Below are 11,726 nucleotides of genomic sequence, written 5' to 3' on the forward strand. Positions count from 1 at the left end.
GGCCCCCAAAACTTTCACTTTCTGTAATTTTATCCATTTATTTCATTTTTAACCACAAATTTCTCAAACCCGCCTGAAACGTCCCAATTTTGGGGTGGGGGGAAGGAAAAGGGGGGAGCTCCCAGGGTTCATTTTCAACCAGGAGAAGGAATTTAATTAACTCTTAAGAGATTTAATTAATTTAACAATTCATCCCGCTTCCGCTGAGCAAGAAGGGGAAAAAAATTCTCCCAAATCCGGGAAATTTTGGGAAAAAACACCCAAATTTTATTTACATTTTTATTCTGTAGCTTATAAACAATGAAAACCCCAAAAAAACCGTTAGTGGCACAATTTTCCCCGGAATTCCTTCAGTTTCTGGAATTTTCCACCATTGGGGGGAGTTTTGACGGCAGCAGCGAGGGGGAAATCAGGGGAAATTAAGGAAAAAATAGGAAAATTCAGGAAAATCCAGGAAAATTCAGGAAAATCCAGGGAATCCCAGGAAAATCCCCAAAAAATAATTTTAAAAATCAAGGAAATCCAGAAAAATTCATTGAAAAAATCGTTTAAAAACCAGGGAAATCCAGGAACATTCATGAAAATCCAGGAAAAATTCATGAAAATCCAGACAAATCCAGACAAAAAAAACCCCAAACCCACAAACCCACCCAGGAAAAATTCAGGACCATTCAGGAGAAATCCAGGGAAATTCAGTGTCTGGGAGAAATGGGGCCGACAATGAGGGTCATAATCAATGTATGGGAATTATTTGAACCAAAAATCCTGTTTTTTCAATTAGATTTTCTTGGATTTTTAAAAGATGTAATTAATTTTTAGGGATTTGAGATTAATAAACCCAAAACTGGGAACGTGGAGCTTCTGGATCCCTCCCGGAGCCGCCGGAGTTCATCCCATCGCGGGATGGTTGAATTGTTGGGTTTTTTTAAAAAAAACACCTTAAAAATCATCTGGGAATGGGGAAAAATTATTATTAATAATAATTATTATTATCTTAAATTCAACAATTCCAGGATTTTTCACAAATCCAATAGTTGGAGTGGGAACATCTCTCGTCATTCCAGATACCATTGGGTCTGATGACGCCACAATCCTTCTGGTCTTTGTCTGTATTGTCCTGCCAAACGTTCCAGTAGCTGGGAGAGGGGAAAAAAAGGGAGGAAAGAAGAGGAAAATAAGGAAAAAAGTGGAAAATAAGGAAAAAAACCAGGAAAGTAAGGGAAAAAACCAGGAAAATAAGGAATAAAATTATCAATTATGTGCCAGATAATGGGGAAAATGGGAAAATTTTGATTTCAAAGCACTAAAAACTCAAATTTTTTCTCCTGAGAGCAAAAATGCTCCAATAATATAATTTTTTCCGCCATAAACGCTGTGATTTCCATAAAATGACCCCAAATATGAAGTTTCTGTGGCTTGTTCTGCCCTTTTTTCTGCTTTTTTACCTGATGATGGCGCGTTCGCCGTTGGTCCAGACCCAGGTGCCTTCCTCCGCCTGGTCCGTCACCCCCAGCCAATAGGTGCTGCTGTTGTTGATGTTGTCCTTCAGGAAGTTCTAAAAGATCCCAGAATTGGTTAAAACCACCTCAAAAACGTGAGAATTCTGTTAGATTATGGAGAGGTTGGGCGATTAGGATCACAGAACCATCGGGTGCGTTGGGTTGGGAAGGACCTTTGGAGGCCACAGAGCACTAGAGGAGGTCAGGGGGGGACCTTTGGAGTCCATTGAGGCCTAGAGGAGCTCGGGAGGGACATTTGGAGGCCATCAAGGCCTCAAGAAGGTCAGGAGGGACCTTTGGAGGCCATCGAGGCCTAGAGGAGCTCGGGAGGGACCTTTGGAGGCCATCAAGGCCTCAAGAAGGTCAGGAGGGCCTTTGGAGGCCATCGAAGGTCCCACTGACCTGCTCCTTCTCTGTGTCGATGATGACAAGGTGGGCGCCCTGGTCGATGCAGCTCTCCCGGGCGTCCTCCCAGGTCATCTTCTCCATGGAGAAGGAGTAGCAGCTCCCGTCGAAGGTCTTCCAGCCCGCCAAGCAGCGCTTGTGATCCGGGATGGACTTGCAGAGCAGAGCTGGAGGGATGGGGGATTAATTAATTAATGGGGTGAAGATAAAAATCAGGGGGGATTAATTAATTGGGTGAGGATAAAAATCGGGGGGGGGGGGGGGGGGGAAATTACTCCAGGTGGTACCTGCGATGCCTTGTAACTCCTCGTAGTACTTGTGCATCCCGCTCCGCATCCGGACCTGTTCCCGTTGCCTCTCCAACAGCTCCTGTTGCACTGGGGGAATAGGGTACTACTTACTTTTCCTACTACTCACTTACTTTTCCTACTACTCACTTTTCCTACTACTCACTTTTCCTACTACTCACTTATTTTCCCTACTACTCAGGTAGGAATCTCTTATGTCATCACACAACACCTTTGCCCCATGGTTTGGGGGGCTTGTTATTGCCTCTTTGAGTGATGTTTGGATGGGTTATCACCCGTAACATCATTTAATTACTCCTTGATTAACGATTTGACCTGTAGGATTTCTCTCCTTCCCTTCCCACAACCTGTTACAACGGGGTGGATTTCCCACTCAGTAGTAAAACCAGAAAAGAACCAAAAAAGAGCCAACCTCCCCCCAGAAAAACGCCCAGCTCCACCACGGAGATTTGAGGCTGAGGACCTACTATTGGCTTGATTCTCCGAGTAGTTGGACTGCAAGAGCTTCAACTCCGCCGTGAGTTCCACATCTGGAATGAAAACCAAGGAGAGAACAACCACAGCTGGATCACCCACAGCAGCATCTTGATTTGCCTAATTTATGGGGGCAGTGGATTTACTCTGGATTTACACCCTGTAGTAAGCAGGAAGCGCCGGTGGAGCAGGGAGGTGATGGCAGCACCCCTATGGAGCCCACTGAGGGGGGAATTTCACACTCCTCCCCCCCAAATTCACACCCCAAAGTGGAATTAAAAGGGAATCGGGGTGGGTGGTGGGTTGTAGCTGCGGTTTCCACGCTTGAAGCGTGGAGGAGTTGAGTTTTTAAGGGTGAAAACACCATTTTTAATGATTTTCTGGGGTTTTAGGGGGGGTATTTTAACCAAATCACCTGTTTCTCAACCCGGTGGGGACACTTACACTTCATCATGGCCAACGTGAAGAGGAGCACCCAGGCGATGAAGCTCAGCGCTACCAGTGCGTAAAGGACAGTCACTGATGCCATCCTACTGCTCTGTGTCCCATCACCGAGGGGTTTGGGGTCACCTGTGGAGAAGAATTTGGGGGGGGGGGAGGTGAGAAGTCCCATCCCAAATCTGGATTCATCTGAGGGAGGGGTAACGATGTGGGGGTGGAGGGACTCACAGTTTGGGGAAGGATTTGGAGAGGGAGGTTTCCCCGCGAGGATGTAAACTCCTGGTAGGAGGAAGGATGGAGTTACTGGGTGATGTTGTTTTGGGGAGGGGGTTTAGGGTAAAATCCTACCCCCGTGGAGGTCCCCGAGGGTGTAGGAGGAGAGGAGGTGGGTGTTACCTGTGCCTCCTTTGCTCCTCTGGCTCTGCAGATCTTCCTCAGCCGCCGGGAGCGGAGGTTTGTGGCCGCGATCCGATTCGGATAGGGACACATCATCATAATCATCCTCAAAGCTGTCTGGGGATGCTACAGAAAAGGGGAAAAAAAAACCCCAAAAAACCAAAATTGGGGGAAAAAAAGGGATTTCAATCCAACTGGGAATCTTGTTGGACAGAATCAGCTGGGATTTTTTGGGGAGAACGTTAAAAAAACAACAATTCCCAGCAAGATTTTCACAGGGAGGAATTTGATCCCGCGAAGGTACGACCGGAGTTGAGGGTGGAGCCTTAAAATTCCCTTTCAACAACCTCCCCACCCTCCCCCCCGCCCAGGTTGGAATTTTTGGGGCAATTTGCTGTGATTTGAGCTAAGGAAGTGAATTGGGAGAGAAATATGCTGAGTCGAGCGTGACACATTTGACCAACAGAGCTGAAAATAAAAGCCCAGTTTCATCTCGGGGAGGCACCGCGGAGAGTTCTGCTTTTTCCACCCCAGGCTACCCAAAAAAAAAGCCTGAAAAGGTGAAAATTATAGAAATTAATCAAGAATAAATGATGACTTACCCGGTCTGAAGGGTCCCCCCGGTGTAACGTTGCCAGCGACGGAGTAAATCCCTACCAAGAGGAAAGGAAGGAGAAGAAGGTTGAGGAGAAGTGTAAGGTTCCCCCTCAAAAAATGACCCGCAGTGGAGCTTCTTCTTAAGCCTGTTGTCAGCGATGAGGAAGCTGCTGATGGTTTTTTAGGGTGTTTACACCTGAAAAATGGGGCCAAACATTGAGATTTTGGGGCTCTTGAAGAAAAAAACAGAGAATCTATGCGATTCCCAACGCCCCCAAATATGTTCGACGACGCTCGGCGCCGCGGGGTCACCGCCGGCGTATCCAGACACCGGTATGAAGGTGAAGGACCCACCAGGACCCAAAACACACGCGAAGGGCATGGAGAAGGTGATGGGGTTGGGTGAGGGGTGGAGGGTGTTGGGGAGGGGATGGGAATCACCCCAAGTTTTACCTGCTTGTCTCACCAGTCGTTTGGTGGGTGCTAATGGAGGTCCCAACCAGTTGCCGTAGGTCTCTTGTTGGGCCATGCTTTGCCGGGGAAGAGGAGCCGCGCAGGCGCTTCGGTGAGGAGCTAAAGCCCTTGGCACGGGCTCCGGCACACCCCTCACCACCTCCGGCACCCCATTTTGGCCGGCGGTTCGGCCTAAGGTTTCGCTTCCTTCTCAGTGGCAGTGACATGCAAATGGGTGGCAAAAAGAGAGCCAGACTACGCTCTTCCCTGAGCTTTACCCCCCGCAAAAACCCACCTCCCGAGCCAAAAAACAAGCCAAAAAGTGACCCCTAAGCTCTTCCCTGAGTTTTACTCCCCAAAAAACCCACCCTCAACCCAAAAAACAAGCCAAAAATTGAACCCTATGTTCTTCCCGGAGTTTTGCCCCAAAAAACACCCCCCCAAACCCAACCCAACCCAAAAACCAACCCAAAAAGTGAACCCTACGCTCTTCCCTGAGTTTTACCCCCCAAAAAACCCACCCCAACCCAAAAAACAACCCAAAAAGTGAAGCCTACGCTCTTCCCTGAGTTTTACCAAAAAAACCCACCCCACCCCCAAGCCAAAAAACAACCACAAAAGTCAACCCTACGCTCTTCCCAGAGTTTTACCCCCCAAAAAACCCATCCCTAACCCAACAAACAACCCAAAAACTGAACCCGACGCTCTTCCCGGAGTTTTACCCCAAAAAGAACCGACCCCCAACCCAAAAACCAACCCAAAAAGTGAACCCTACGTTCTTCCCTGTGTTTTACCCCCAAAAAAAACCCCTCCAAACCCAACCCAACCCAAAAAACAACCCCAAAAGTGAACGCTACGCTCTTTTCTGAGTTTTAGCCAAAAAATCCCCCATCCCATCCCAAAAAACAACCCAAAACGTGAAGCCTACGCTCTTCCCTGAGTTTTACCCCCAAAAAACACCCCTCCAAACCCAACCCAACCCAAAAAACAACCCAAAAAAGTGAAGGCCTTGTCAGTAAGCCTCAGGATTTGGTGAAATTTGGGGTACAACAGGGTCGGTTTAGTGGTGAGAAACGGTGACACCATGAGTGTTCCGCCAGCCGTCAGTGGAAATTAGAAGGTGGGGGCTGTTTGGGGGGCGGTTCTCGTTAAGGATCCTAATTAAAACACCCACTGTAGCGCCTTAATGAAGTTAAATCATCCAGTTGAATGACCAGGCCGGAACTGGGAAGAGAATCCGGCACCGCGAGGCCTTTTGACAACACAGGGTTATCGCTTCAGCACCCCCGAGTCGGTGATTTGCATACCCGCCCCAAAAACAAGCTGACACCTCAGCTTCACCCGTCTCTCTTCCTGTTTTTGGGGGGGGGGTTACCTAAACCCTGGGAAAAAAGGGTGTGTGAGGCCTCTGCTCAGCACCGCGGCGCCTCGGTTGATGCCAATTCAGGTTCAAATCGCAGTGGAAATGGTTTATTTAAGGGGTGGGGGGTTGTCCCCCCCCCCAAATTAACTGGCAAAACCTCATCAACGACTCACCACCCGCCCCCACCCTCCAAAAACCCCACCCACCCCCCATCTTTAACCCGTCAGCAGCTCCTCTCGCAGATCCAGGCCTCGTTGCTGGAACAGATGGCGTCGTTCCAGCGGCCGTTGGGGTTGATGGTGGCACAGTCCTCGCCGTGTTCGCCAACGTTGTTGGGTTCACCGCTGTTCCAGAACCTGTGGGGAAGGGGGAGATGCAGCGGGTTTGGGTGAAAAAAAAAAAGCTCTTTTTAGGAAGTTGTTGGTTGTTTTTTTATTAAAAAGGTGATTTTTGAATGAAAATCAAAGTTTTCATCATTCAAAATCAAAGTTTTTTTCATTAAAAAGGTTGGGGTTTGATTAAAAATCAAAGTTTTTTTGATGAAAAATCAAAGGGGTTTTATTAAAAATCAATGGTTTTTTATTAAAAAGGTTGGGTTTTGATTAAAAATCAAGGTTTTTGATGAAAAATCAAAGTGTTTCAATTATAAAGGTTGGATTTTTATGAAAAATCAAAGTTTTTTGTTAAAAATCAAAGTTTTTTTGATTAAAAAGATTGGGTTTTGATGAAAAATCAAAGGGTTTTTGCTAAAAATCAAAGTTTTTTATTAAAAAGGTTGGGTTTTTATTAAAAAGAAAAGTTTTTTCATGAAAAAGATTCCTTTTTGATTAAAAAATCAAGGTTTTTGATTGAAAAGGTTGTTTTTGATGAAAAATCAAAGTTTTTTTATAAAAATCAAAGGTTTTTTCTTAAAAAACCCAAGGTTTTTTGATGAAATAGGTTGGATTTTGATGAAAAATCAAAGCTTTTTGATTAAAAAAGGGGGGTGAGGGAGAAAAAAGATGGTTTTAGGGGGAGTTTACCCTCCAATGAGGCTAAAAAACCTACGAGAGAGAGAGGGAGTGTCCATTCTCCCACTTCCAGTTGCCTTCTTCATGCCTGTCGGACAGGCCAAGCCAGAAGACCCGATTGTCCATGATGCGATTTGCCAAATATTTCTGGAAATTAAGGGAAAAATAAGAAGGAAAAGAGTCAGGAGGGGAAGGGGAAGGAGAAGGTGACAGCAAGTGGATTTCAGCAGCGCTGAGACCAGCGCTGGTGACATCAGGGAGCCCGCCCTTTGTAGGGGACAAGTGTGATGTCCCACAGGTGTGCCCCCCCTTCCAAAAATGTAAGGTTTCCTGTCAGAAGAAGGGGTGAAATTTCTAATATTTAGCTGGAGAAGCTTTAAAAGCAACATTTTAAAAACCTGGGTGGTGGAAGAGCCTCCTGAGCATCTCAGGGATGGTCTAAGTCTGGGTGGAAATGCTGATTTGTGGAGAGTTTGGGTTTTCTTTCTTTAATTTCTTCTCAAATTCTATAATTTCTACCAAATTTTAATCATTTCCACCAAATTTTAATAATTTCCATCCAGCTTTTTATCACTCCTGTTCCCATCAAGGTGAGGGATGGGATTGTCAACATCACCCCAAGCTCTGGTAGAACACCTCTTGTAAGGCAGGAGCACTTTTGGGGTCACTCAGATGCTCCCCAAGGAGGGACTGGCTGCTCCCCTGGGCTTTCCTCACCCCAAAAATCCTCCCCCTTAAATCTCACCAATCATTTCAGGGATAGATTCATGGAATTCAGCCAAATCCCTTCCAAAACCAAATGGAAACCTCCATTTTCTCCCCACCACAGACACTCAGTTGGTGGAACCGGGGTCTAATATCCTTCTAAAGTCGTGAAATTGGGGAGTTTTGGGGTGGGATTTTGGCTTTTTAGGGGGTTTCTGAGCTCACATTTTCCTGCTCACTGTCGACAATGGCCAGGTGGGCGTTGAAGTTGCTGCAGAACTCTTTAGCAGCCAACCAGGGCTTGGTGGTGGTGGAGAAGAAGTAGCAGGTTCTGAAGAACTGCTGCCAGCCAGCGGGGCACCTCGTGCAGAGAATTTCTTGGGAGGGAGGGGGAAAACAGGGTTAAACTAATAATTAAAAGTTAATAATGAAGAATTAATTGGGGGGGAAAGAAGAGGGCTCACCTGAGAGGTTACGTGCCTCCTCCAACGCCGTGTCAAGGAGTGCCGACACGCGGTTCTGCTCCTGCTTCACCTCCTCCAGCTGCCCTAGCACCGGTTCCAAAGAATTCCTTTCCTCTGCCAGAATAAAAAGTAACTCAGATGCCACAAAGAAACCTTAAAAAAACCCCAAATCCCTAACCCTCAAACCAGAGTTTTTATCTCCTTTCCCTCGAAGCTCCTCCGCTGAGCCAGTGTTTAATATTCTACTTAATTTTATCTCAAACCTCGTTAAAAATCAGCTGTTTGGGAATCTTATCCCTTTTTTGGAGCATCTACCCGATGCCCCCCGGTGTGTTTTGGGGGAGAAAGGTGGGATTTAACCCTCTCACCATCCCAACCAAGCTCTCACCCAGCACGTGGAGGCGATCCGACAGCTCCCTGCCGCACTCCGCTTCGCACCGCGTCACCTTCTGCCACACATTCTCCACTTCCCTCGACACTGGAGAAGGAGGAGGAAGGGAAAACGTTTTGCTTCTCATCTCCTCTCCATGAATCCCACACCTGGTGTTCAGGATTTGGCCTTTATTTCCCCCCAAAACCACCTTTTTCCTTGGCATACCGTTCAAAAGCTGGCTGTGGATCGCCTTGAGCTCAGCGGAGAGCTGCGTGTCTAAGAGGGAAAGAAGGGGAGAGAGCTCAAAACAAGCCCAAACTGGGTCTGTTCTGATGGAAAAAAAAAAAGGAAGCAGCAGAGGGGAAAATCTGGGTGGGTATTGAGGGTGCTGGGGGTGCTTGGAAGTTATTCCAGGGTGGGATGTCGTACCGAGGGAGCGTTGGACATCGGAGAGGTTGTGCCACGCCGTGGTCCGGCTGTTCTCATTCTGTATCCGGGCTTGTTCCAGCGCCTCCCACACTGTGGATACTGGGAGAGAGGAAGAAAGAGCTTGTCTTCACTCAGGAACCAGCCCTGGAGAGCTCGTGGACTACGAAAAGGTCTTCAGTCCTAACTCAGAGGGGTGTTTTGCTCCATCCAGGGGGGTTTTACCCCAAATTTTGCCCACCCCACGCTTGGCAAGGGGGGTGATCAGAGCAAGGACTCACCTCTGCGGAGATTCACGATGGTGAGGATCAGAAAGAGCAGGAAGGTGAAGGCCAGAACCACGTAGAGCAGAGCCACGGCTCTCTCCAGAGACAAAGCTAGGACAGACAGCATTGCCAGGACCAAAATGGGGTGAGGTGACCCCAAAGATGTCACCCCCCCCCCTCAGCCCCCAGTAGATGTTTCCTTAAAAAAACAGCAGGAAGAGGAGAAATCCACCCAAAAAACCCACCCCCTGAGTGGTTCCACCACCCTGTTCTCCACCCTCAAACCTCCTGGCGACCCAGGAGTCGAAAACGTGGCGACAACTTCAGAGAAAACCCAGGGTTTAAAGAGCTGAATCCCCCCCAATTCCGTGGCTCAGGACCCCCCCAAAGCTGCTCCCAGATGATCCCCAAATACCTCCTTTAAATCCTTTCCTCCTCTCTGGCTTCTCCAGCTCCATCCCCTCGGCGAAGTCGCACCGCTCGTAGATACCGACGCCCTCTGACATCTCCCCGGGTCCTTTATTTATCATTCCCCTTTTTGATACCATCCCAATTTATGCAGAGGGAGGGGGAGGAGGGGAAGAAGAGGCGTCACCTCTCCCCCTGAGGGGAAGGAAACCCTCGTGTTTCATACCACACATTTCCTAGAAAAGGAAAAAAAAAAGCAGCACAAATCTGCACATTCAGGAGCTTCTCCGGGGAGGACGATGCGCTCAGGCAGCCGCCTGCCAACCCTCAACCCTTTCCTCTTCCATTTTAGAAGGATTAATTAATCACAACTCTGCTTTCTCCTCAAACACCTGCCCGGGGAGGCTGCTTTTGATTATTTTCTTCCCTTTTCTTTTCTGAGATTTCACACCAGAACAGCCTCTGAAGTGAGGCTCAGCTGCTGGTTTTGGTTCCTTCGCTGGTGTTTCTCTACGAGACTCGGTGCAGCGGTTTCGGGGTCATAGAAACATCGAATCCCAGACTGGGTTGGGTTGGGAGGGACCCCCCAAGGGTCACAGAGCTCCAACCCCCTGCCACAGGCAGGGACACCAACCTCCAGGCCTGGAGCTACACAAGGTTGCCCAGGGCCCCAGCCAACCTGGGCTTGGACACCCCCAGGGACGGGGCACCCACCCCCTCTCTGGGCAGCCCCTTCCAGCCCCTCACCACTCTCTCTGCACAGAACTTCCCCCCATCTCTCCTCTCCCCCTTCCCTCCTCCAGCTTCACCCCATCCCCCTTGTCCTGCCAGTCTCTGCCCTTTAACAAGCCCATTCCCCTCCTGTTCCTGGGGTCCCTTCAGGGACTGGGGGGCTGCAGTGAGGTCCCCCCACAGCCTTCTCCTCTCCAGGCTGACCCAGCCCAGCTCCCTCAGCCTCTCTCCATAGGGGAGCTGCTCCAGCCCTCTGAGCATCTCCCTGTCCCTCCTCTGCCCCCTCTCCACCAGTTCCCCATCTCCCTTGTACTGGGGAGGCCCCAGCTCTGGACACAGGACTCAGATGGGGCAGAGCAGAGAGGGACAATCCCCTCCCTGTCCCTGCTGCCACCCCTCTGCTGATGGAGCCCAGGATCCCATCGCCCTTCCCAGCTGCAGGAGCCACTGCTGCCTCATGGGAAGCTTCTCCTCCACCAGAACCCCCAGGTCCTTCTCAGCAGGAGAAGCAGCGATGGCTTCTTGCATCTTAAACCTGAGAGAGACATTTTCCCAGTGAAAAACAGAATATAAAGCAGATTGTTTCTCTTTTCCACAACAATAACACCATTTTCTTCTCTGGAAAAGTCCCTTTCTTACCCTGAAATGCCCTCAGGGCTTTGAGCCAGGCGGCCCCTGGGCTGGTTAATGAGGAAAACGAAAGTTAAAACCTGAATATTTACCAGTTTCAGCTGAATTTTACCCCTGAGGGCATCCCAGGAAAAGGAACCATGGTCAAAAGTGCTGTTCCCCTGCTGTGAGGGACGTGTAGCTTCCTCCTTTCATCTGGTTTCCCCTTTTTCTCCATCCCAAATTTAGGGGAAGTGGCGGTGAAACTTCACTCCCCCCCCCATGGCCTTTCGTGCACTCGGGGTTCCCACACTTTCCAGTACTCAATGGCAACATGTTTTGGGGTGAAAACCTTGTGAATTCAGCCCATTCGCTCTCGTGCCGTGGTTCCTTCCTCTGCTGGCAGCACTGAGAGGTTCCAAAACATCTCAGGAGTGTTTTAAAGAATTGAAAATGGAGATAAACATCATGAGAGGACCAAACACCACCAGCTCCTGCCCTACCTCATGTGTCCTTGCCTCTTTTTTGGGGGGTGAGGTGGCCTTTTGGGTTTTAAATACCGGGGCTGAAGTGGTTGGAAAACGTCTTTAAGCTGCAATAACCCCCCACCCACCCCTGGTGTCCCACAGACCCGTCCCTGGAGGTAGCGGGGGGTCTCCTTGGTGTGCCCACATCCATGGGGACACCTGGAGCTCCTGTCCTTGGGGACACCCCTCACGTCTCCCCAGATCTGTATCCTTGGGGAACAGGGGACTCCAGCCTCCCTGCACCCCTGGGAACTCCCCTGACCCAAGATA

General features: G+C 49.0%; 2 protein-coding genes across 2 annotated transcripts; both read right to left on the reverse strand.

Annotated features, from left to right (window-relative positions):
* Positions 1-1,000: 1,000 nt before the first annotated feature.
* LOC311203141 (C-type lectin domain family 17, member A-like) lies at positions 1,001-4,649 on the reverse strand (the record flags this gene model as incomplete). The annotated part of the gene is made up of 10 exons (XM_084277775.1): positions 1,001-1,136; positions 1,446-1,555; positions 1,902-2,071; positions 2,192-2,281; positions 2,680-2,742; positions 3,131-3,256; positions 3,356-3,406; positions 3,524-3,649; positions 4,126-4,176; positions 4,574-4,649. The coding sequence occupies 10 exons, from the start codon at positions 4,647-4,649 to the stop codon at positions 1,001-1,003; spliced, it is 999 nt and encodes a 332-aa protein (XP_084133901.1).
* Positions 4,650-6,096: 1,447 nt separating this feature from the next.
* Positions 6,097-9,687, reverse strand: LOC311203167 (C-type lectin domain family 10 member A-like). The gene is made up of 9 exons (XM_084277806.1): positions 9,596-9,687; positions 9,196-9,291; positions 8,918-9,016; positions 8,714-8,764; positions 8,504-8,593; positions 8,116-8,229; positions 7,877-8,028; positions 6,984-7,093; positions 6,097-6,292 (listed from the first exon to the last, which is right to left on the reverse strand). The coding sequence occupies exons 1-9, from the start codon at positions 9,684-9,686 to the stop codon at positions 6,160-6,162; spliced, it is 936 nt and encodes a 311-aa protein (XP_084133932.1). The 5' UTR covers position 9,687; the 3' UTR covers positions 6,097-6,159.
* Between the last annotated feature and the right edge of the window lie 2,039 nt (positions 9,688-11,726).

Source organism: Gallinula chloropus (genome assembly GCF_964237585.1).
Source record: "Gallinula chloropus genome assembly, chromosome: 36".
Taxonomy (NCBI): domain Eukaryota; kingdom Metazoa; phylum Chordata; class Aves; order Gruiformes; family Rallidae; genus Gallinula; species Gallinula chloropus.